We start from the raw sequence: 24,653 nt of genomic DNA, 5'->3' as shown, positions 1-24,653 counted from the left end.
TGTTTTTTAAGTCATTAACGGTTTCCTGCATCAACCAAATACTTTAATTTTGTCACGAGAAGCATCATCCAAAATACATAACCTAATCGAGTTCCAAAATACATATCGAGTTTGTTTGTCATCACAAAAGCATCAATCAAAATACTAATCGAGGTTGTTTTGTCATCACAAAAGCATCAACCAAAATACATAACCGAAAACTCTATTCTGTGTCACAAATCCTTCCAAAAGGGGACAAACAACAAGTGACACAGAATAAAGTTTGTTTTTCATCACCAAAGATAATGGCTCCTTATGGTGCAGTCGAAGAAACATCTTGGACTTCTGCTTTCCCTTGAGCCGAGATTCCAGCTTCCATTAGTGCAACTTCCTCTTGAGCTATCATGGCAAGTTCCATTTCTGCTTCATCCTGTGCTTGAAGTTCAGCTGCACTTCGAGCTTCTTCATTAAGCCTCCTTCTCTTTGCCCGACTCTCGTCAGACTACCATGTAAGTCAAATATATAGTTAAAACCTAAATGAAATAGAGATGGTAATGATGTTAACACCAATTAATGATAGGAAATACCTCTTGAGGACATTTTCTTGAATTATGTCCAGCCCCACCACATAAACTACAATGGGCTATTCTTCCTTTTCTACCAACCTTATACTTATTATTCTTAGTTGGTGATTCATGTACACCTTTGATCCTTGCTTTTCCCTTAGGTCTTCCTGGAGGTCGCTTATAAGGAGGTCCATATATTCGTCTTCCTCCTACCTCCTCCCAAAACTTAGTTCCATTTACCGGAGACAAACCTCTACGGTAATTGTCTCTCCATTTCTCTGTCAAGTAGTAATCAGAAATGTAGTCCTCAACCTCTTGACAATTCTCTCTGATTGCACAAACCGCATGACGGCAAGGAATTCCTGTTAAATCCCACTTCCTACATGCACACTCCCTCCTAGACAATGACACACCGAATCCATTACCAAACTCCACAATCTCATATTTCCCACCTGTGCTTGAAAGAGAATAACAGTTCTGAGCCTCATCACATGACTTCTCCACCTCTTTCCTTGCTTTCTTAGTGTACTTTGCAGTCTCCTTCTTAGCTATCTTAAACCGGGTTGCAATCCTTTGCATTGCATCTCTTCTTATCAGCTCCAACATCTCCACAAATAGTTTTCTCCTTGCTTTCTTCAATGTCCTATTGTAGGACTCTGTGTGATTGTTGTGTGTGTCACCACAGCTTGAAGCAGTCCTAAAGAAAGCCTTGCACCATTTACGATGATCTTTCTTCAGCAGATCATCACAAGCCCTCGGATCCATCTCTCTGAATACAGCCAAGTTACTCCTGAAATCAGCTTCATTGTAACTGCTAGCTACTCTCCAAAACAGTGGCTTCAATGTGTCAGATTTGTGATCCTTTTTAAGGTTTGCGTAGATGTGTCTAGCACAAGCTCGGTGTTCTGCCTTTGGTAACTCCATTGCCATACCATGAATAATGCTTCGGTGCATGTCAGAAATCATGTTTTTCACCATCCCCCAAATCCAAATATACCTTCAGCTTGTGAATAAACAACTCCCAGTTGTCATGGTTCTCGCCTGATACAACCGCCCAAGCTATAGGATAAATCTGATTGTTAGGATCCCTTCCAACTGCGGTAAGCAATGTGCCTTGGATATTATACTTCAAGAATGTCCCATCCAACCCGATAATTGGTCTGCAATTCTTCTTCCATGATGACCTCAATGGCTCGAAGCATATGTATATCTGATAAAATTCATCCAAACCATCATCTCTAGTCTTCGTGTTGATCTCCACTGTTGAACCAGGCATTGTCCTGGACGCAAAGCAAAGGATTGTACATAAATAACAACACATATAAACTGAGAACACAAACAATAAAGAATCATAAATATTTACTTACTTGGTGAGTTGATACTCATAATCTCTAAGTCTTGAAAATTGGGCATTGCATTCAACTTGCATCTTGTTAAATGCCCTCTTTCTTGCGGATTGTGCCTGTGAAGGTGTAATGATGATGTTGTACCTCCTTTTCATCTCATCTTTGATTTCAGGAGCACTCATCTCAGGGTCTCTTCTTAGGTCATCAAGAAACAAGTTAGCAATCACAGGACTCCTTAGTAGCTCACACTGCCCAACCGGATGACAGGTGTGTTCATCATAAAAGGTTTTAACCATCCGCTTCTGTATTGGGTTCTCTATTGCACAATATATGTGCCATCAGGTAAATTCCTTCACTGCAAAATATTTGCCTCAAGCTGAACACACACTCAGGTAAATTCCTTTTTACCAACCGCTCTGCTTGTTCTTCTTCATCACCAGAAGAGTCATCAGTTGCAGGATAGACTTCATCTTCATTTGGAATCTGTTCTTCGTAAGTGTCATGGTTGAACATTTCTATATCCGCTTCCTCAACCTCATCCTCATCATCTGATTCTGAATTTTCAGACAAAGCATCTTCGTCATCATTAGCCTCATCGTCGGACTCACCTTCTGGTTCATATTCTGGATCGACTTCTCCATCACTCGGATTCCCATCAAGAACTACTTCATCATTCGCTATTAGCTCATAAGAAATTGGTTTCTCAACATAAAAATCCAGTTCTCTCATCCAACGCCCAGCTGCTGACATCTTCTTTTTATTCTCCTCAACATTAAGAGGATGCTTATTTGCTAAATCTTCAAATGGTAGCTTGTACCACTGTCTCCCTGAAGCAATTCCTTTTCCAAGCAACTAACACATTTGTCAAGATGTCATTAGAATCCACTTCAAACACTTCTAATCCTCCATCAATGTAATCAAACACACCATTTTCTTCTTTGAATTGCCCAGAATGATGGCAATTCACTTTGACAAGCTCCTCGTTACTGCAAAACACATAAAATGATAACATTACCAACTTAAGTTAAACAATGATGCAAAGCTATATATAAAAAAATATCATACGACAAAAACCCGACAACATGAATATTTTACAAAGGAAAATGTTGTAAAGGATAACACAACACCCGACAAGGACAAAGTCATTCTTCTTTTCAAACTAAACAACTTTAAACGACCCTACTACTTGTTGTAAAGGATAACACAACTCGACAAAAAAAACAGTAATTTACAGAAAACCGACAGAAACCAGATTTGTCCTTTCTCCAATGTGAAAAGCTAGATTCGATTTAACACATCTACGCTATTCGAAATCGACCCTACTTGTTTATAAAAGAACACCCATAAACAATCCCAACAAAAGCCATAAGAAATCCCCAAAAAAAAATCATCTCGCGAATTTGGAATGGAAACACTTTTAACTCGAATCAAGTCGAATTCGAGATATCTTACCTCATTGTAACGAGACTCGAGTTCGATTCACTACCAAAACTCTCCGGTTGCACTAGATATTGTAGAATTCGAACCCTAGAAAAGGGGAATTTTTTTTTCAAGATCGCGAATGGTAATGAAGAATTGGGATTACTTAATGTTTTTTACTCTTTGTTTTTAATTGAACCGGGTCGATTGTCTAATTGGGTCAGGTTAGTTAAAAAAAACCGGGTCGAAATCTTTTTAATTGGGTCAAAACGGAAGAAATCACCGGTACCGGATTCCGTCGCCCCGTACACCAGAACGGTACCAGATTCGATGGTTATGGTTCTCTACACATGACTTGTGTTAGTTTACCCATGTCTTCATGTAATAACGATAGATCACGTAGTTTATAAGACATTAAAATTTTCTGTATGTGTGGCGATGTGTTGGAGGATACTCCAAGTAGGTGGCAAACATTTTTCCTTTCTATTACTAATTTACGAAACAAGAATTTAAACCCTTTCCCAAATTATTCTCGGCATATATGGTGTTGTCAATATGGTGATGATGAATAGAAGAACTAAAGAGAAAACAATAATGATAATTCGATGCATGCCAGAAAAGAAAAAGAAGAAGAAGAATTCCAACTGAGAAAATTATCTCTATAAGTAAAATAAGGCATGAGACCTTTAGTTACGTCGGTCAAGTTCATCTACCTCAAAACTGTCATTACCGACATTATAAATTAACCCAAGTTTTACCTTCTTTCTTATCAAAGATGACATCTGCACTTTGGATAATTGCACATTATAGTTGCTAAAAAATAAAACGTGTCTTTAAGTTTGTTTAGTTGAGTTTGAATGTTTCAAATTGATTAAGTCGTAGTCCTGGTTTGTAGGACACGAGCTTCAATCTGTTTTAGTCGTGTGTTAATTGCGTTTGTTTCGGAGTTCTTAGTTGTAAAGTTTTTATAAAGGACCAAATTTTGTTTCAGTTCAATTAAGGAAGTTTTCTCAGTCTTTAGCAAAGCTATCTGTTCCATCTCTTACAAGTGGTATCAGAGCCTTTCTTGTTACAAACCTGAGAAAAAAACACAGAGAGAATGAGTGAGAAGAAGGCATTGATCATCCTAAGTTCGATGGAGACTATGAGCACTGGGCGATGCTCATGGAGAATCTGCTCAAATCCAAGGAGTGGTGGGATCTCATTGAGACTGGGATTCCACGACAGGAGAGGAATGTGTTTCTCTCCGGACCACAGAGAACAGAGATTGCAGAGAAGACCGTCACAGATCACAAGGTGAAGAACTACCTATTTGCGTCCATCAACAAGACCATCCTCAAAACAATCACAAAGAAGGAGACATCCAAAGATCTGTGAGAGTCGATGAAGAGGGAAATTTCAAGGCAATGATAAGGTTCAAAGTGCACAACTGGAGAGGTTGCGCAAAGAGTTTGAGATCCTTGAAATGAATAATGGTGAGACCAGCGACAACTATTTCTAAAGAGTGATGGAGGTTGCCAACAACATGAAAAATTTGGGAGAAGACATGCCAGATCCAAAGGTGGTGGAGAAGATCCTACGAACTCTGGTGGAGAAGTTCACCTATGTTGTATGTGCCATAGAAGAGTCTAATGACATCAAGATGATGACTATAAATGGACTGCAAAGTTCTTTGATGGTGCAAGAGCAAAACTTAAGCAAGCTTAGAGGATAAGAACATGCACTAAAGGTGGAAGCTCAATGGAGGCCAAGCTACGACAGTGGTAGAGGCAGAAACGGATCACCAAATCGAGGTCGAGGTCGTGGTTTTTACCAAGGAAGAGGGCGTGGAAACACTTCAAGGGAGATGGTAGAGTGTTACAAATGTCACAGAAGGGACATTACAAGTCAGAATGTCCAGAATGGGACAAAGAATCCAACTATGCAGAGTTGGAAGAAGACATGGTGCTGATGTCTTATGTAGACATGGAAGATCAGGAGCATATATGGTTCCTAGATTCTGGATGCAGTAACCATATGTGTGACACAAAGGAGTGGTTCAATGAGCTTGATGGTACCTTTAGGCAGAATGTCAAACTTGGAGATGATAGAAGGATAATAGTAGAAGGAAAGGGAAGCCTGCGACTGGAGATAAATGGAACCATCAGAGTAATCACATCAGTCTACTATGTGCCTGGTTTAAGACACAATCTGCTGAGCTTAGGACAGTTGCAGCAGAAGGGGCTTATAGTGATCTTTGAAGATGATGTATGTGAGATCTGGCACAAGGAGCAGAGAACTATGGTGATGTACTCAACCATGACGGAAAACAGGATGTTCGTCATTTACGCTACAATGTGAATGGGAAGAGAGGTGGAAGAACGCAACTTCAGGTGATGGAGAAAACAGAACAACTGTGGCACAAAAGATTCGGTCATCTTAACTACAGAGGATTAAAGACTTTAGCGGAGAAGGAGATGGTAAATGGATTGTCAGTTGCTAGTCTCGAAGAAGCTGAATCCACCTGTGATGTCTGTCTAAAGGGGAAGTAGAACCGTGACAAGATTCCAAAGAAGCGTGATTGGAGAGCAACACGAGCATTGCAGTTGGTTCACAACGACATATGTGGACCTATCTCACCAGTGTCAGAGAGTGGAAAGAAGTATATTATCAATTTTATTGATGATTATAGTAGAAAATGTTGGACATTTCTCTTGTTAGAAAAGTCAGAAGCTCTGTAGTCCTTCAAGGAATTTAAAGCTGGTGCAGAAAGGGAGTTGGGACAGCCTTTGGTGTGTCTGAGAACATACAGAGGTGGGGAATTCAACTCACATGCGTTTGAGGATTACTCTAAGGAGAGTGGGATCAAACGCCAACTCAATGCTGCTTACACACCACAACAAAATGGGGTAGTAGAGAGAAAAAACAGAAGTATCATGAATATGACAAGGTGTATGCTACTGGAAATGTTGGTGCCAAGGAGATTTTGGGCAGAAGCGGTCCAGTATGCAGTTCACATCCTGAATAGAAGCCCATCAGCAGCATTAGGTGACATCACACCTGAGGAGAAATGGAGCCAGTACAAACCATCAGTGGGACATCTAAAGATTTTCTGGTGCGTTGCTTATGCTTTGGTGCTGTACGAACGAAGGATCAAACTTGATGAGAAGAGTGTCAAATGTGTGATGTTTGGTTTGAGCAAGGAATTAAAATTCTATCGTCTCTACTATCCTGCTGCGAAGAAGATAGTGATCAATAGAGATGTTCGTTTCGATGAAGCCAGAGGTTGGAGTTGGGATGATGAGATACAGAGTAATGAGCTTTCATGGAATGAGCTGGTGACGTAAACAGAGAGTGAAGAACCAGCGGGTGCAGAGAATGAGAATGAAGCAACTAAGCCACCACGTTCACCAGAAAACAACGAAGAAGAAGAGGGTGGAGAAGTGGAGACTCAACAAACCAGTCCCGAGCAAATACCACCAATAGCTCCTGGAACAAAACGAAATAGCCAAGCTCCTATGTGGATGAAAGACTATGTCACAGGAAATGCAGGAAATGCAGGGTTTGTGATTTCAAAAGAAGGAGAAAATGTCTTGGCCATGTTCATTGCATATGATGATCCGGATCGTTTTGAGGATGCAGTGCAGCAAGACGTATGGAGAAAGGCCATGGAAGCTGAAATCAAAGCCATTGAAGAGAGCAATACTTGGGAGCTAATGGATCTACCTCACGGAGCAAAGTAATTGGATTCAAATGGGTGTATAAAACAAAGTTCAATGAGAAAGGAGAGGTAGATAAGTTCAAGGCAAGATTGGTGGGTAAAAGGTATCATCAGAAGTATGGAGTTGACTTTCATGAGGTCTTTGCTCTGGTTGCTTGATGGGATACAATCAGATCAATTCTTGCTTTGGCTGTAGAGAAGAATTGGAGAGTATTTCAACTTGATGTGAAAAGTGCCTTTCTACATGGAGAGTTAGATGAAGAGGTCTATGTAGAACAGTCAAAGGGGTTTGTAGTTGAATATGAATCCAGTAAAGTATACAAGCTGAGGAAGGCATTGTACGGGCTCAAACAACCACCAAGGGCCTGGTACAGTCGGATTGAGAGCTACTTTCTAAAGGAGAAGTTTGCAAAAACTTATTGTGAGCACACGCTCTTTGTGCAGAAGGAAGAAGGTAACATCTTAATAGTAAGCTTGTATGTGGATGATCTGATCTACACAGGAAACTCACCTACAATTCTAGAAGAGTTCAAGAAGTCAATGATGAGAGAGTTCTCCATGACTGATCTGGGAAAGATGAAATATTTTATGGATGCTGAAGTCATTCAAGATGAAAGGGGCATCTTTATGAGTCAACAAAAATATGCTGAAGAACTGTTGGTGAAGTATGGGATGGAGAGCTGCAATGCTGTGAAGAATCCGATTGTACCTGGAAGCAAATTGTCAAAAGAGGGAGGTGGAGAAGCCGTTGATCCCACAACATTCAAACAGCTTGTGTGGAGTCTGAGGTACTTAAATGCAACTAGACCAGATTTAATTATTTCTGTAAATTTGGTTAGTCGCTACATGGAGACTCCCAACGAGCAACATGTGCTGGCTGCAAAGAGGATATTGAGATATGTGCAAGGAACCACACAACATGGTATACAGTACAAGCGAGAAGAAGGGCAAGAACTTGTTGGTTTTGTGGATAGTGATTATGCAGGAGATGTTGATGATCGGAAAAGCACTTCAGGGTATGTTTTTATGCTTGGAGGGGGAGCTGTCTCATGGGCATCAAAGAAGCAGCCTATAGTGAATCTATCCACCACTAAAGCAGAGTTTGTTGCTGCCCCCTATGGAGCGTGTCAGACAGTGTGGTTGAGGAACATACTCGAGGAAATTAGGTCTGCTCAAGGAGAAGGTAGGTTATGTTCTGTGACAATAATTCTACTATCAAAATGTCCAAGAACCCAGTATTACATGGTAGGAGCAAACACATTCATGTAAGGTATCACTTCTTATGTGAATTAGTGAATGACGGAGTAATCAAGATAGATTACTGCTCTACTCAAGAACAAGTTTATGATATCATGACTAAGGCTATTAAACTAGATGTGTTCGAGAAACTGAGAAGAAGAATGGGAGTGTCCTGTAAGAAGGAGTAAACTGGAAGGAGAAGTTCCAGTTTAGGGGAAGAATTGAAGAATAAAACGTGTCTTTAAGTTTGTTTAGTTGAGTTGAATGTTTCAAATTGATTAAGTCGTAGTCTTGGTCTGTAGGACACGAGCTGTAATCTGTTTTAGTCGTGTTAGTCGTGTGTTAGTTGCATTTGTTTCGTAGTTCTCAGTTGTAAGGTTCTTATAAATGACCAAACTTTGTTTCAGTTCAATTAAAGAAGTTTTCTCAGTTTTTAGCAAAGCTATCTGTTCCATCTCTTACCGTTGCTATATGTGGAAAAAAAAATTCGGATCCCCTTCACGATGTAACATGGTAAATGTTCTCGATCTCTCTTTCTTCCAAGGAGGGATGCTTCTTGGAGCTTCGTTACTAGAAATCTTGAAATATCATTTGTGACTTCAAGTTAATTTGGATGAGATGTTCCATTTGGGTGGTTTAGGCTATCCAAAGATACCTATACCAAAACAGAATTTTCAGGAAATAAATTACCAAGTAGTTTCCTTGTTCTTTTCGTATGATTTATGATGTTCCATTAGCTCGAGACTATATCAGAACGCAAATGGGTGATAAAGCTTCAACATGGGATACTTGTACACCTCATGGCCCCTAATTGCTTTCCTTAGCGCTTCTAGAATATGAGAGTTGGGATTGTCCATCAACTTACTAACTACATTGTTGTTTAAGCTATTGTTTGAAGCTGGTGGTGCATTCCTCATCAGCATTCAGACGACCAATTATTCAATTTTATTTCTCTTTCTCAATGACTTCAAGATCTATTGTTTACTAGGAAAAAAATCATAATTTTTCTCCAAGCTTTACAAAATATTAATACGTAATTAAGAGTATTTTCGTTATTTTAGGTCTATACTTGTTTGTCCTATATGTATACTTTTGGTAGTTGTCTCTCTTCATTATCAGAAATAGAAAGTGGTAAAACTAGAAATGAAGAGAATTTAAAATTTCTGAATTTTTTTTGATTTTAATGAAATATCTAATATCTAAAAGTGAATGTATTTCCTACGTTTAGGGTGAAACACTGTAAACCGTGTGTTTTTTATTTCTTATATTTTTAAAACTATATTTTGTTCGTGTTTTTGAGTTTCAGATTTGGGATCTAAATCTCTAACAAATAATTCTACAAAAGTGTAACTCCAATCTCTAGTTATAGGTCTCTCATTCTCAACATGTACATCCTCTTGTTTATCTTATAAGGTATATATATATTTTAAAAAACCTGTTGTTACAAGGAGAAGAAAATCTCATCCCAAACGCACAATATAACAAAAACATATTTTTTTTTTTTTTTGAACAAACTAACAAAAATCACTAACTAAAATACAAAAAAAAACAACAAAGCAAACACCACACCAGACACGCAATGTAACTATAAAATCAAATAACCTCTGGCAATGATATTTTCATGTACTATGTAGTATGTACTATGTAAAATATATACTTACATTTTCATGTGATTATTGTTATTTTCTTAGGCAAAGGGTAATTTCCCGGTTTTGTTGTTTTTTTTTTCTTCCTATATTTATACAAACAAACAACTGAAGAAGAAGAAAAAAAGGCACAACATCACACAACTTTATTCCTTACTGATGATGACAACAATAATAAAAAAAAAACTTTATCCCTCACCAAGTAAAATATATACATCATATATAATCCATCACAGCAACATCTTTAAACTCTAAATCATCGAAATAAAAGAGCTCAATCTCGAGGTTTATTCATCAACTCAGCATTACGAAGTCAACTCCAGCGTTTAGCGTCCGCGTTTAGGACAACCAAATTAAACCGCAGATTGGAGAAAAAGGCATGTGGAAAATACAAATACAAATTTGTATTATCACCGGTTACGTTTTGAGCAATTATGATGCGCTTTGCAATTCACATCATCCGAATCAATATCCGAAAACGACGAATAATCAGCTGCCAAAACCCTCCTGCTAAAGCTTCTACCGCAGCCGCTGCAACCGCTTAATTTGCGTTTGGCACTTAGGATGGCTCTCCATCCAATCGTACAAGGCTGTTTGATGCAGCACCAAAGAACGCAAAGAGGACAATAAACACATAAGCAACAAACGTTAAACGCCACCTCCGACGAAGCCGTGACAGCTACGTTTGTGTTTGCTGTTTGGGATCTTTTTGAAGACAAAACAGAGATTTGTTTCTTTGCTCGGTCTTCTTCTTCTTCTTCCATTCGTCTAAGGAGGAGAGATCGTGTTCTTGAAGAAAAAAAGATTAAAGATGAATGGTTTTTAAAGAAGACGATTTAATAGTTTTATATTTATCTACAAATATAATATATACTTCTGTCGCTTTGCAAACTATGTTATTATTTTGTTTTGATAAATACAAAACTATATAAAATTGTAGATGGTTTTACGTGGAAACGCTGCCGACTTAGCTGACATAAAACAAATAGGTATCTTATAAATCACCATTTAAGACCTGTCGCTATTATCCCAATATTGATATATATCTTTATGAATCTTTCAAAGCCACATGAATTTTAAAAATAATATACATAAATAAAAATTCGAATCTACAAAACCGTGGCCACAAAGAATACTTCACTTTTATTAAACAAACAAAGGAAAAACAGGAAACTTAATTAGAGCACTTTTACTGATAAAAGTGAAAAACAACGTGCATTGATATATATATATATATATATATATATATATCTAACTTTTTCTGTAGTATTTATATATTGAGTTGGTTACTACTTACTAGAAATGGAATATATGCTTCTGCAACACCTTCTACCAGAGACAAGAATTTTATGACAATTTGGGTAACTCCATTGGCATGTTTAATTGATGTCAAAAAAAAAATGCAATGTTTAACACTTATACGCTACAGGGTACAGAACTATTGGACACAAACTTGGACTTTTGTTGTTGTTAAAATAATAGAAGTCCAATTCGAATATTTTTTTTTTAAGCAGAAAACAATAATATTATGTGAATAAGGAACCGAGTGTCACGTTTTGACAAAGCTAAAATAGAGTATGATAATAATAATAAGCTAAGATATGATAACATAGTTAATCCTAGTTAAACCTCTCAATAACCGAAGAGACATGTAGATTCTTATACCGAACCATTAATTGGATAGTCAAAAAGACACGCCCATTCGTGGACAGAGATACTGAGAGAGATAGATGGTACAAACCAAAAATAAGGTTGTACTTATAATCGTTCATGTAATCTTGGGACCTAATTAATCTTGGCATGTAGTAATCTATATGTGCATAAATTCGTAGAATCACCTTGCAATTCCTTAGATTTTTCAATGGATATGTCGCCATCGTGTTGTCAAACTCTAAAGAAAAAAAATGTTGGAAACTGACTATATAAACTCCAAAAAAAAAAATGGGTTGGACATAGACATGATAAAATGATTATAAATGTGTGGTATGCTAAAAATCAAAAGAGCAATAAATCATAAATAATTATTTAGGCGTATTAGCGCGTGATGAGTAGAAGTATTTTGTATAATGGTTAATGTTTTCGATGTGATTGGAACTTGATATTGCATGAGTTGAAATTTGTTAGCTCGTTAGCTAGTCTTATTTGAGTCTTTTTGCATGTGTTGGCTAGAGAGGATGGATTGTGAATGGTTGACGCATGACTCATAGGGACAAAAACTTGTCAGATACTATGACCAAGTTGTTACCGATCAAATTTTATTGTAAATTGTAGTCAAGGTACTGTCATCGCGATCGTGACAAACATGACAAATTGACAACTACAGGGTAAGTCCGGAAGATCGAGTTTTGTAGAATATATATTACTCGATCTCGATTAGTCCTAGCAATGTCCGAATAAAAAGCCCAAGAGTGAAGATATTCTATAAGTATGGACTTTTGTTTATTTTTTAGAATTGATTAGACAAATATAATTAGGTTCATTAACTGAACTATAGATTAGACTTAAAAATTCTTATAAAATTAAGGAGAATTGATATATTATGGTTTTTGTGGTTTTTAACCATGAATAAGGAGTCTTTATGTGTTTTTATGTTTTTTGAGAGTCTTTACAAGTTTTCTAGGATTTTGGCATGGATGAAGCAAAGTAGAACAATTTGGATCATTTTGGAGCATAAATCTCGAAGAATCAATTTGGACTCGGATCAAAGCAATGGCATCGATCGACACCACTTAGGAGCATCGATCGACACCCTGTTTTGTCTGCGAGAGAAGCCAAGTTTTGGAAGTTTTACAAATTCAGCCAAAGTTTTCCATATTTGCAACATAAGCCCGTGGACGTGTTTTAGGACATATTTATAGTGTTTTTGGGTTTTGTAAACCTTTAAGTTTTATTCTAGCAAGTTTTACTTTCTGCAACCCTGTGAGATTTTGAGACCTTTTGGGAGAGAGAGATCTGAACTGTTTTGAGAGAAGAATTTATAAACTCTCTCTTTACTCTTTTAATTTCAATTGCTTATTATTCAGAATTATGATTTCATCTTCATCGAATATGTCTGAGTAGTTTGCTTGTTAGGTTCAGAATTTTCACAGGGATTTTATCTTTCTAGATCTGTTTATTAGATCTGTTTGTTTAGGATTCATTATCTTTCTAGATCTTCATCATTGTTCTTCATATTAATTCTTGATTGATCACCTAGAATTAATAACTTAGGAAAATAAATTGATATGAGAATATAATTGATTTTCCTGATTAAAACCTTTGATGAGCAAAATTACTTCTTGCAAAGAGATTTGATTTAGTAAGTTTGTGAACTTATCTAAACTTGATTTTAAAAGCTGATTTTTAACCTAGAATTTTACAAAGAAATTTAGATTTTCTGGTTTTAAATTTAAATAATATTTGCAGTGAAAACTGATTTATTTTACAATTGTGTTTAGAGTTCTAGATCTGATTTTTAATTGCTTGAATCCTAACTAATTTATTGATTGATTTAATATTCCATAATTTCCTGAGAAATTCCCTAGACCTAGCTTTTTGATTCATTGAATTTTCCTAAGCTTTTATTTAATATTTTGTATTGCCTTTCTTATTTAAATCAACTTGTTTAGCTTAATCATAAAACTCTATAATCCATTGTGTAGACTTGAGTCCTTGTGGAATTCGACTCCTAAGTACTGCAGTGACCTCTTAATTTGAGAGAGTAGCTCTAGGGATTAATTTGAGCATATCAAGAATAAAAAGCTTCCCAACATAAATTAAGAGCTAGAACTATATATAAAATATAGAATAACTCATATTCACGTAATTTATGTTAGAAATGTAGTCTTAGATCGTTCTTTTTGGCCGAAGAAATGTAATCTTAGATAGTAAAAAAAAAAAATACATATGTCATCTCTGATAAAAGGGAAAGTTTTACTGCAAACTTAAAGACGACGTCAATATATACTTGAAACACTTATGGAAAATTTTATTGACTAGTAATTAACTAACGATTTTAAGGTATTTAACATGCAGTATACCGCATGTATATAATTTTTATTATTATTTATATTTTATATTGTATTTATTTTTTATATATTAGATGTTTTCCAAATAGATAAATAACTAAATTTCTCGACCATTCGTGCGACTAAATGTTTATATTAATTTTTTAATCCACAATATATTTCATGATTATTGTTTGTTATATTTAGTTTGTTTTTTTAGTGTTTGAGATTCTATTTTGATTTTTAATTATTGTAACAAAAATAAGAGATTTAAATATATAATAAGTCATTTATACGCTATGATTAAGTCACATTTTTCCTAATGATTTAACTATTTTACACAATCTTAGTTAAATCAACTTAATTTTTATATGCAAAATATGCTAATATTAATAGTGTTGACAAATAATAAAATGAGGATTTAATCCGTATTAGCACAAATTTAATAATATTTTATTAATTCCAACATGTCCTTTTATAACCCATCTAATATATAACCATATTATATAGTATTTTATTTTTTTTTAATTTTACATATTTGTAATATTTTAAAAATTTATTAAGTTTATACATATTAATTAGAATATTTAAATAAATGTGAATCGAAATTCTTTTTATGTTAAGAATCATGGCTCACAAGTTTTGGAAAACAAAATAGGAATCAAATTGTTGTTTTCTTTGTTTGCGATACATTCAGAGATATAATATCTACAATACACAATAGAAGGTGTGGTTAAATATATCATAGTTTCTGTTTCTATATTGATTTTGCTGTATTTTTTTAGTTGAAATGGTATGTAAAATATTTAAGAAACAAAATCTGAAGTAATGTTGTTTTTGGAATTTTTAAGGGATTCATTTTGTAAATAAGTTTTTAAATAAGTACAAATATAAGGATATAACCCAAAATGTACTTAAAAAATGTATATATAGATATCAACAGGTAAACGGCCAAAATCAAGCTCAACTATTTGTCGAACGCTTTTTCATACCTAAACTTCAGTACTCTGCAAATAACAACATGAACGGTGTTAAAATTTAAATTTGCTACCTGCATTATATGAAATGTTGTCAATTGTAACATTTGTTTAAATAATTTTAAATCAGAGTTAAGCGGAACTGAGTTAGACAACCTGTGACGTCCACGTGACACTAGAACTAACTAAAACGACGTCGTTTTGGTCATTTCGTAGCAACCACAACACACCGAAAATGACCAAAACGACTTCGTTTTAATCAATCTCAGTGCCATATGGACGCCACGAGTCGTCTGACTCAGCACTGTTAAACTCTGACTTAACACTGTTCAAACATATGTTGAAATTGACAACATTTCATATAGTTCAGATAGCAAATTTGAACTTTAACACGGTTCAGGTAGTTATTTGCAGGATATTGAAGTTTAGATATGAAAAAGCGTTATGACAAATAGTTGGGGTTAATTTTGGTCGTTTACCGTGGATATCAACTTTACAACTTTAGTATCCTATAGCAACACAATTATTTTCTCAAATTTCTAAGTTACGTCGTAACAAGTTTTCTTAAATAATGATTTTTAGCATAAAATGTATATGTAATTAATCAAAAAGAATATAGTGAAATGCAAAGAGTGTGACAAAAAAAATATGCAAAGAGTGGTGGGAGATGTTTGTAGTGTATCCTTTTCAAATGATTAAATGAATAGAGAGATAATACCTTTGAATGATTCAAAGCCTACCACACATTTGTACAACCACATTTTTCCACACATTTCAATCATTTATTCAATGAATACTCGAAACGTGTCACAAGGACAAATATAAATAGTATATATCATGAAAATGGTAAAGTTCTCTCTCTTTTTGTCCTTTTTTTTCGTGTGCATGTATGTGCAGCAAATTGTGCGTTGTTGTAATATCATTTGAAAAACCAGTTACGATGATATGCTCACACACTCCTATATCACATGAGAATTGAGACATATGATATTAAAATCCCAAATTCGAGCTGTTATGATTCTTGACAGAAGATGAAGAAGAGGCTGTTAATTATGATTCGTTTTGACTTGTTCCTCATCTAGCTATGGTATCGCTTTCCCTTGTAATATGACATATATCGTTTCAACTTGTACTAATCAATCACGTGTTGGGGTTTCGTTTGAGATTCATATTCAGTTCAACTTTTTCTCCTCCAATCAAAGCCTAGATGTACAAAAAAACTGCTTGTTAATATGTAATTCCATTATTTTCATGGTAGGAAGCCACTACTTAAATCTTGTCTTCATGCTCAGTTAACTACTAGTCATACAGTATTTTTATGTACCCACGAACTATGTATTTGTCCAATGATTCAGAGAACCATATATACAAATTAACTCTATATATGTGTTAGTTTTGTGGTATCTGTTCTTAACCGAGGTTAGAATTCAGTTATTGTTATGTGCGTTTACATTTAACAAATATACTCTTTGGATTAATCAATATTGTAAGTCTGGTATAATTATATATTATATATATGGACTAGTATAGCTGTATAGGTTTTGGTATGAGACATCCAAATTTAAGTGTTTTTAAAAAGTGACTAGTATAGGTTTTGGTAAGATTATATTAACTGATCGATGTACCGAAAAACTTCGTAATGAATCAATGTGATTAGAAAGCTTGAACACGAATAGAAATTCATCATAAAAACTTTTCAATATTAGATATGCATGGTTCATATTTCTTATATAAGGTTTTTTGGTTAAGTAACATTATTAATACAATATGGTACAAACGCGTCGACAAATAATAATATGGTACATACATTGGTACCTCTCGATGTGTGTTTGTGTGAAGGACAGTACTTCAAAGAAATAGTCAATGACTTGGTATGTCGTTCCTTTATTGGTTATCTATTTCATTCCTTTTAAGAAGAAACGTGGTCTCAATTTTTTTCCTATATATACACACACCATTCTCTATTACACCTTTTAGTTTTTACTCTACACACTAGCCTCTGTATATATACACTCTCTTAGTCTCTTTCCACACACACATATACAATGGTCTCCCATCATATCTATAGTCTATAGATACTTATATATGCCTAGTCCATGTTTGTTGTTTATTAAGTATATATAGTGGATGGTATAAAAAAAAAAAAAACAAGAATGTATGTGTAGTGGAGGGTGATAGTGTGGTTGTTGACAGAAGATAGAGAGCACTGAGGATGCTATGCAAACACCCGTCAATGTTGATGGTGAGTCACAATAAAAAGAGAGAAGAGCTAGACCATCTGCATCTCCATTCCTATGTGCTCTCTATGCTTCTGTCATCACCTTGGTTTATTACTCTCTCCACTATCTGTAACTCTATACATTACATTTATGTGATTATGCATCTTAATTACCTATACACCCTGATGTCTATGTGGTTATACTGCATTCTCATCTTTGTACACGCTTATATGCTAATTAACTAAATTCTAAATCTTTGAAATATCTTCTTTCTTTTGTCGGAAAAAAGTGTTTTCTTTCTTTTTGATGTGTCTGATATCTTTCTTCCAAAAATCAAGTTTCTGATCTGTTTGTTGGGGGTTGCATAGGTTTACACAATTATATATTCATAATTCATGTTAAATGTGGATACCAGCATGCATATGACTTATAACACAGTTATATCCATCCATAGACATTTGAAGTTACTCTTTTAAGACATGTATGTAATGGGGGAAGTGTCTTATTAAGAAATGGTTTAGGCCTTTTTTTTTTTTTTTTTCGGGCAAACGGCCCCCTTAATATTATAATTAAGCAAGTTTGGGGCACCAAAATTTTAATTTATATTATATGGTATATTGTTGGTAACTGTTTTGGGTTTTAGTGTTATTTTTCATGAGTTAATTATATTAAATACAATAGTATTAATTATGGATAATATTTTATGTAACAGTATTTTAAAATTTAGTATTTTCATAGCTTAAATTATTTTGTAAAATGAAGAACTCGCACACACACACACACACACTGACACAAATTTGACGAATATTTGAATTAACTCAATTTTGTTGCTTTTCTTAGAAAAAGATTCAACAACATTTGTAGCACAATCAGCCACAGAAAAAAAGATTGGAAATGTAAAATAAAAATATATTCATCGTGTAGCTCATTTGTTTCATGATCTTGGATTCTTCTTGATCCTTGATAGCTCTATCAACCGGGAAATATGAAAAAAAAAACATTTCAACCGGAAAATACCGATAATTTCAATCATCCGGTTCGATACAATTTGGGCCGTTATAATAATGGGCCACGAATTCACAGCACCATATCACGTATTCGGAACGTGCCAATAACACACGCGCCAGTGGCAGTTTTGTATTTCCCTCAGTTTCACTCACTTCAACGGAAACCCAAAATCAGAAATCCCCAAATCGGAGAGAAGAAGGTAACAACACTTTGATCAATCTCCTCTTCAAGAAGAAAAAAGTTTCTTCGTTTTGTATCTTTCGTAATGGGATGTGCGAAGACCTTGATTCTCATTTCTAATTTCTCGTTTCTTGAAGCGATCGGCGAGTGATGGCGGTGGACGGTGACGGAACTGATGGAGGTGGAGATACTCAACAACCGGTGAATTTTGCGGCGGAGGAGGAGACGGAGATGCCTAGGCTGTGGCTGAGTCATTTTCCTAAAAACGAGCACGTTTCTGATAACTACGAAGATTTGGATTTGGAATATAGCTCAATCGTATTAAGATCGTTAGAGAATTACTTGCCGATTGAAATGCTCAAGGCGGAGAGAATATTGAAGTACTTTTTCATGTCAGATATTTTGGAGAAGTACATTACCTACGGTGATCTTACCATGGTAATGGCTCCTTTTTCAACTTCTGATTTCTTTCTTCGCCTATCTGTGAAATTGAGATTGCTTCTGAAGTTCTTACGATGGTGATTCTTGTTAGGTTCTTGAAATTACCAAGTTCTTGTATTAGAGAATGCTTTAGATTTTGGTTAGGTGATTGATGGAAGCACGTTAGTGTTAACCCTAAAGTTTCTCAGAATAGTTTCATGTCTATCTAATGCTACAGGCTAAAAATCGCAAGGAATATAGGCAGAACATAAAATCCAATTATCATGTGAGAGAAGTCTTTTGCTCTTTTCTGATTTACATTTTGTTTTCTTCTTCATGCCAAAGTTTAAAAATGTTTCCTTTTTCTGCAGCCACGTTTCAGGGAGTTGTATGATTTTGATCCCAAGGTGTTTTTGCTTTACTCTTTCCGGAATGCGATCAGTGAAAACACAGAGGAAAGCTTCAGACGCATCATTTCTGAGCCGTTTCCTGGTGTTTTCGTCTTTCAAATGTTTCAGCCTGACTTCATTCAGAGATTGCTAAAAGAGGTCATAACCCGTCACCTTGCCACTTATTCTCTGCTGTGTACTTACTTTTTTTTTTGTTTATATGCTGCTTTTTGATTAATCAGGTAGATAATTTCAGAATATGGACATTTAGGACAAATTTAAAGATCAGGAAACCAACCTACAAGACTATACACGGTGTTGTGCTTGACGACTTTGGCCTGAGTATCATGCTTAACAAACTCATGCAGGATTTTATATTTCCTCTTTGCAAAGGCAAGTCAATATTTGAATTAAAATTCATTCAAACGACTACTATTGGTTAAGCAGATCTAATAAAATACAGTAACACTAAACTTCACTCTGCTGTTCTGCAGTATTCTTCCCTGACGTGTGTGGAGAAATGTTTGACTCTCACCACGGATTTGTTGTTGAATATGGTGAAAATAGGAATGTTGCGGGAGTTAGGTGAGTCCCCTTGATTTTCTGCTATTACTTTGCAACAATGATTCTTAAAGAACTTCTCGCAGGACCATACCATACTTCCTGAAATATAAACATATCCTGTGATGATACTTAAGCTGCTTTGAGAAAACCTTAGTGAAGTCTTTAATAGCATATAGCAAACATAAATTTGGTTTGCTGTTAAATTTAAGTAATGATTTACTATATCTGCAGGCTGTCAGATAGATGATTCAGAGATAACATTGAATGTTTGTTTGAGTAAACAATTTGAGGGAGGCGAATTATGTTTCCGAGGCACACGATGCAAGAAACATGTGAGAGCAGATGCACATCCAGAGGTATGTGAGTCCTTTTGAGGACATTTTTCTATGTCCTATCCTATTACATTCCAGTATTCTGTAAATGGCAAATCTATGAGTTTTAAAGTAAACAACTCTTTCTCACTGAAGCAGGAAATCTTTGATTACCGTCAAATACCTGGTGAAGCTATACTTTACCGTGGCTGCCACCGCAATGGTGCCAGAGCCACAACATCTGGTTCTCGGGTCAATATGAGTCTTTGGTGCAAAAGGTAAGCAATATTGAATCTTGTCTCAGGACTTCAGATCACAATTGAATCACATATTCTTCTGTTTTTTTTTTTTTACCTTTGCAGCTCATTTTTTAGAGAGATGGAAACGTATCAGAAGGACTTCTCAGACAGGTGCGGTCAATGTGCCCATGAAGCAAAAGAAAAGAAAAGCCGGATTCTTGCTTCCAAAACAAAGGTTAAAACAAAAAGACATGATTGTGCAAAAGTGTATAAGATGTTTTTGATCTGTGCATGGTTATGAACCTTTGGTCCTTACTGCAGGAGATGATTAGAATAGATAGTGGAGCCAAAAGATTGACTGATAAGCCGTGGCGTGTCTACGTTAGGCGTTCAAAGAAATGAAGTAGCCGAGTGTGAAGATAAAAGAAGTGAGAAGCTGTATAAAGAAGAGTGGAAGGTGAGTAAAGAGTAGAACAGAGATAGCTGAGTTGGCAAAAAAGAGTAGATAGATAGATACAGTACAAGTGAATGTATAGATGATTGGTGAAACTGTATAGAGTTGAGTCGAGTCAGTTAGAGAACTCACAGAGTCACAGGTAGAGAAGTGTAAAGAGTCTGGCTCTCGTCAAACCAGTGCAGTACGAAGTTGTATTTTCGTGAATCCGGAGACACTTTGGACGGAAAAGCATACAATTGGTAATTGGTATAGAACACAACATCCATACAATTGGTAATCAATCTGTTAAGCCATGAAGTGTATTTGGTTTGCCGTTTGACTCCTTACTTACAAAACTGAGTATATGTAGATTCATTTAGAGGTAAAATAGGTCTTTGTATCTTGAATCTTCTCGACTCTGAGAGTACTATGTACACATGGAACTACCTGCATATAATATATATCCCATTGCTTTTTTTTCCTTTCTGTGTGTGTGTTGTTGTTGTGTTGCTCTACAAAAGTCTCCATAATATTTTAACATGTTACGAACAGGAAATATTTTTATGTTATATGTAATGATAGTTGGATACTCTATCTCTAGGCATTGAATGGGGTTCGTTGTAATTTTATTTATTCATAAATACAGAGAAAACTTTTAACATCGGTGGATGCTTTTGAGAAGTTATCGATACCTTGTTCTGATGGCCATAGACTCACACTTAACGCCAACACAGAGTATCTCCAAAACGCTTTCTCCATGGAAGCTCAGCTCTCATAAAGAGTTGTTCAAGAAGAACGTACCAGTGAGCTACGGCCTACGATGATGTTAATTAAGCCTCGAGTATTTTTCTTTGAAAGTTACGCTATTTTTATATTCGGTTCGAAACATTTGTTGGGCCGATAATTGGGCCTAGAATTTACACTTTTTTTTTTTTTTTGCCAGCGCCTAGAATTATTTACACTAATATCACGCGTGCGTGGGAGATTTTTATAAAAAGAAATAATTGGGGGAAAAAGAAAACACTGAAACTGCAACGGAAACTCAAAATCAGAATCCCCAATTAAAGAGGAAGCTTCGATTCGAGATTCGTAAGCGAAAGCGACGATGGTGGGCGGTGGTGACGGAACTGGTGGAGGTAGACACTCTGAACCATCGGTGAACAAGTCGGAAGAGACGGAAGAGATGCCTATCCCGAGGCTGAGTCTTGTTCCTAACAACGAGGACGTTTCGTTTCTTCTGATAGCTACGACGATCCGAAACTGGTATATAGCTCAATCGTACTAAGATCGCTAGAGAAGTACTTGCCGCCGGAGATACTCGAGTTGAACAGAAACGAGAAGATCAAATACATGTCAGACGTTTTGCGCAAGTACATTTCACCCGAAGATTGTAACAAAGTAACTAATGCTCTCTCTCTTTCAACTTCTGATTTCTTTCTTTATTTTCTTAGATCCCAATCTATGAAATCGGATTCGGAATTGATTCTTGATTTGATCTTTAGATTTTTCTTTAGAATCAGGTTAGTGATGGTGATGAAGAAGCACGTTTCGACTATGAACAAATCATATCTGTGAAAATTGGAATTGCTTCTTAAAGTTCGCGATTAGGTTCTTGAAATTAAGAAGTTCACCAAACTGATAGGAATCAGAGAATGATCTTTAGGTTGTTTCTTTCTTGTGAAACACATTAATTCTGGTTACATGAATGTATAATGTCCCAGGCTCAATTGTACAAGAACTATAGGGAGTTAATATCCAGTTATGAGGTAATGATAAGAAGCCTTTGCTCTTCTTTTTTTTTTTTTTGGTTTTCTTGAATTTCTCTTAATGCAAATGTTTCCTTTTCTGCAGCCATGTTACAGGGGGTGGTATAATTTTGATCCCAAATTGTTTTTGCTTCCCTCTTTCCTTGAGGCGATCAGCGTTAACACAGAGGCAAGCTTCAGACGCATCATTTCTCAACCGTATCCCAGTGTTTTGGTCTTTCAAATGTTTCAGCCTGACTTCTTTGATAAATTGATCGTTGAGGTAATAATAACCCCATCGTATTGCCTCCCACTTTATCCTCTTTGTGTTATTTATTTGCTACTTTTTTTTCATTTATCAGGCAGAAACTTTCGGAAAGTGGGCTCAAGAGAAAAATTACCGGATCAGGAGACCCAACAACACGAGTAATTACGGTGTTGTGCTTGACGACTTTGGCCTGGATATCATGCTTAACAAACTCGTGCAGGATTTTATCTTTCTTCTTTGCAAGGGCAAGTCAATATTTGACTTATTTGCATTCAAACGTGACTTTTATTGGTTAAGCAAATCTAACATAAACCACAGTAACGCTGAACTTCACTCTATTGTTTTGCAGTATTCTTCCATGAATTGCGTGGAGCAATGTTTGACTCTCAGAGAGACTCTCACTATGGATTTTATATCGAATATGGTGATGAGAGGGATCCTGAATTAGGTGAGTCTCTTTGATTTTCTGCAATTACTTTGCAACAATGATTCTGCAATGTACGATCTTTCCTGAAGTGCAAACAAACTCTTAGAGAAAACCAGAGTGAATTCTTTAGTACCAAACATGAATCTGGTTTAGTATAAGGATTTTCTCTATAAACCTTTATATCAATGTTCTTGTGATTGATTGGTCTATTATCTGAGGTACATTTGCAGTGTGTCTGTGTCACTCTTAGTTGGAAAAATATGAATGTGTACCATTTTTAGGAAGAGAGGAAACAGAATAACATGGAAAAGTCAGCTATTGGGGTTGTTACATGATGGATTAAAGTGCTTATAATATATGACTAATCTCTGGGAAAATCGTCTGGGACAGAATACTAGTGACTATTTATTTGGGCAATGTATTCTTCCTTTTGTTATTCTGTGTTCAACTGATCAGTAACTAGTGCACTGATTTTCTTTTATAAAATATGCAGGCTCACATATTGATGATTCAGAAATTACATTGAATGTTTGCTTGAAGAAACAACTTGTGGGAGGGGAAATAGTCTTCGGAGGCACACGATGCATAAAACATCTGCCGACAAAGTATAAGGCAGAGGTATGTGTCCTTTTGATGAGGAGCTTTTTTATTGTTGTCCTAATACATTCCAGTATTTCGTAAATGGAAAAATGTTTTAAGTAATAAAGGAAACAACTATTTCTCACTGAAACAGGAATTGTTTCGTTACACTCACATACCGGGTCAAGCTATACTTCACCGTGGCCGCCACCGCCATAGTGCTGAAGCCACAACAGCACCTCGTTACCGGGCCAATATGATTCTTTATTGCAGAAGGTAAGCAATCTTGAAGCTTGCCTCAGGTTTTTCAGATCACAACTGAATCACAGTTTCTTCTGCTTTTCCATTGCAGCTCTTTGTTTAGAGAGATGGAAACTTATCAGAAAGACTTCTTCTCAGACTTGTGCGGTCAATGTGTCCAAGAAACAAGATTTAAGGAAAGCCAGTTTCTTGCTGCCAGAAGAGAGGTTAAAACAAAAAGACGATGATTTTGCTCAAGCTTATTATAAGATGTTTGGTTTGAGCATGGTTATGAACTGAACCGATGGGCGTCCGTATTGCAGGAGATGATCAGAGTAGAGGATGGAGCCAATACTCGCTGAAACATAATACAGCTTACAGTTGGTCAAGCCCTGAGGTATATATGCTTGGGCGTATGACTCTATACTTTGAGAAACTGAATATATGTAGAATCATTTGAGGTAAAATAGCTCTGTATATCTTGAATCTTCTCGACTCTCACATTACTTAGGTACATGTATTTTACCTGTACAATGAATAGAACCATTTAGTATAGATCTGATTGCTTTTTTTTCTTTTTCTTTTCCTTTGTGTTGTGCTGCTCTATGAAAGTTTAGCTAAATTTCTAAACTGGTCAAGGATTTCATATTTAAGATTTCGTTTTGTTAAGGTGTTATATAATAAATCAGATATCCACATAAAAAAATGGTGCTTCAAAATAAAATAAATTTGTTATTAAAAAATTACACTTCACTTTATAAATAAAATAA

At 35.7% G+C, this 24,653-nt stretch overlaps 2 protein-coding genes and 2 pseudogenes across 2 annotated transcripts; 2 read left to right on the top strand and 2 right to left on the bottom strand.

Annotated features, from left to right (window-relative positions):
* LOC104743965 lies at positions 293–2,508 on the bottom strand. The gene is made up of 3 exons (XM_010464992.1): positions 1,913–2,508; positions 567–1,825; positions 293–481 (listed from the first exon to the last, which is right to left on the bottom strand). Exons 2-3 carry the CDS (start codon positions 1,521–1,523, stop codon positions 293–295), a joined length of 1,146 nt encoding a protein of 381 aa, XP_010463294.1. The 5' UTR covers positions 1,524–1,825; positions 1,913–2,508.
* On the bottom strand, positions 10,019–10,731 carry LOC104742399 (the record flags this gene model as incomplete). The annotated part of the gene is made up of 1 exon (XM_010463399.2): positions 10,019–10,731. A coding segment is annotated over one exon (426 nt), but the record flags the coding sequence as incomplete, so codon positions are not given.
* On the top strand, positions 16,882–20,849 carry LOC104742398 (annotated as a pseudogene).
* LOC104742397 lies at positions 21,644–24,436 on the top strand (annotated as a pseudogene).

This window comes from Camelina sativa, chromosome 14, assembly GCF_000633955.1.
Source record: "Camelina sativa cultivar DH55 chromosome 14, Cs, whole genome shotgun sequence".
NCBI classification, from domain to species: Eukaryota; Viridiplantae; Streptophyta; class Magnoliopsida; order Brassicales; family Brassicaceae; genus Camelina; species Camelina sativa.
Note: the sequence above shows the minus strand (reverse complement) of the source record. Positions and strands in the feature narration are given on the sequence as shown.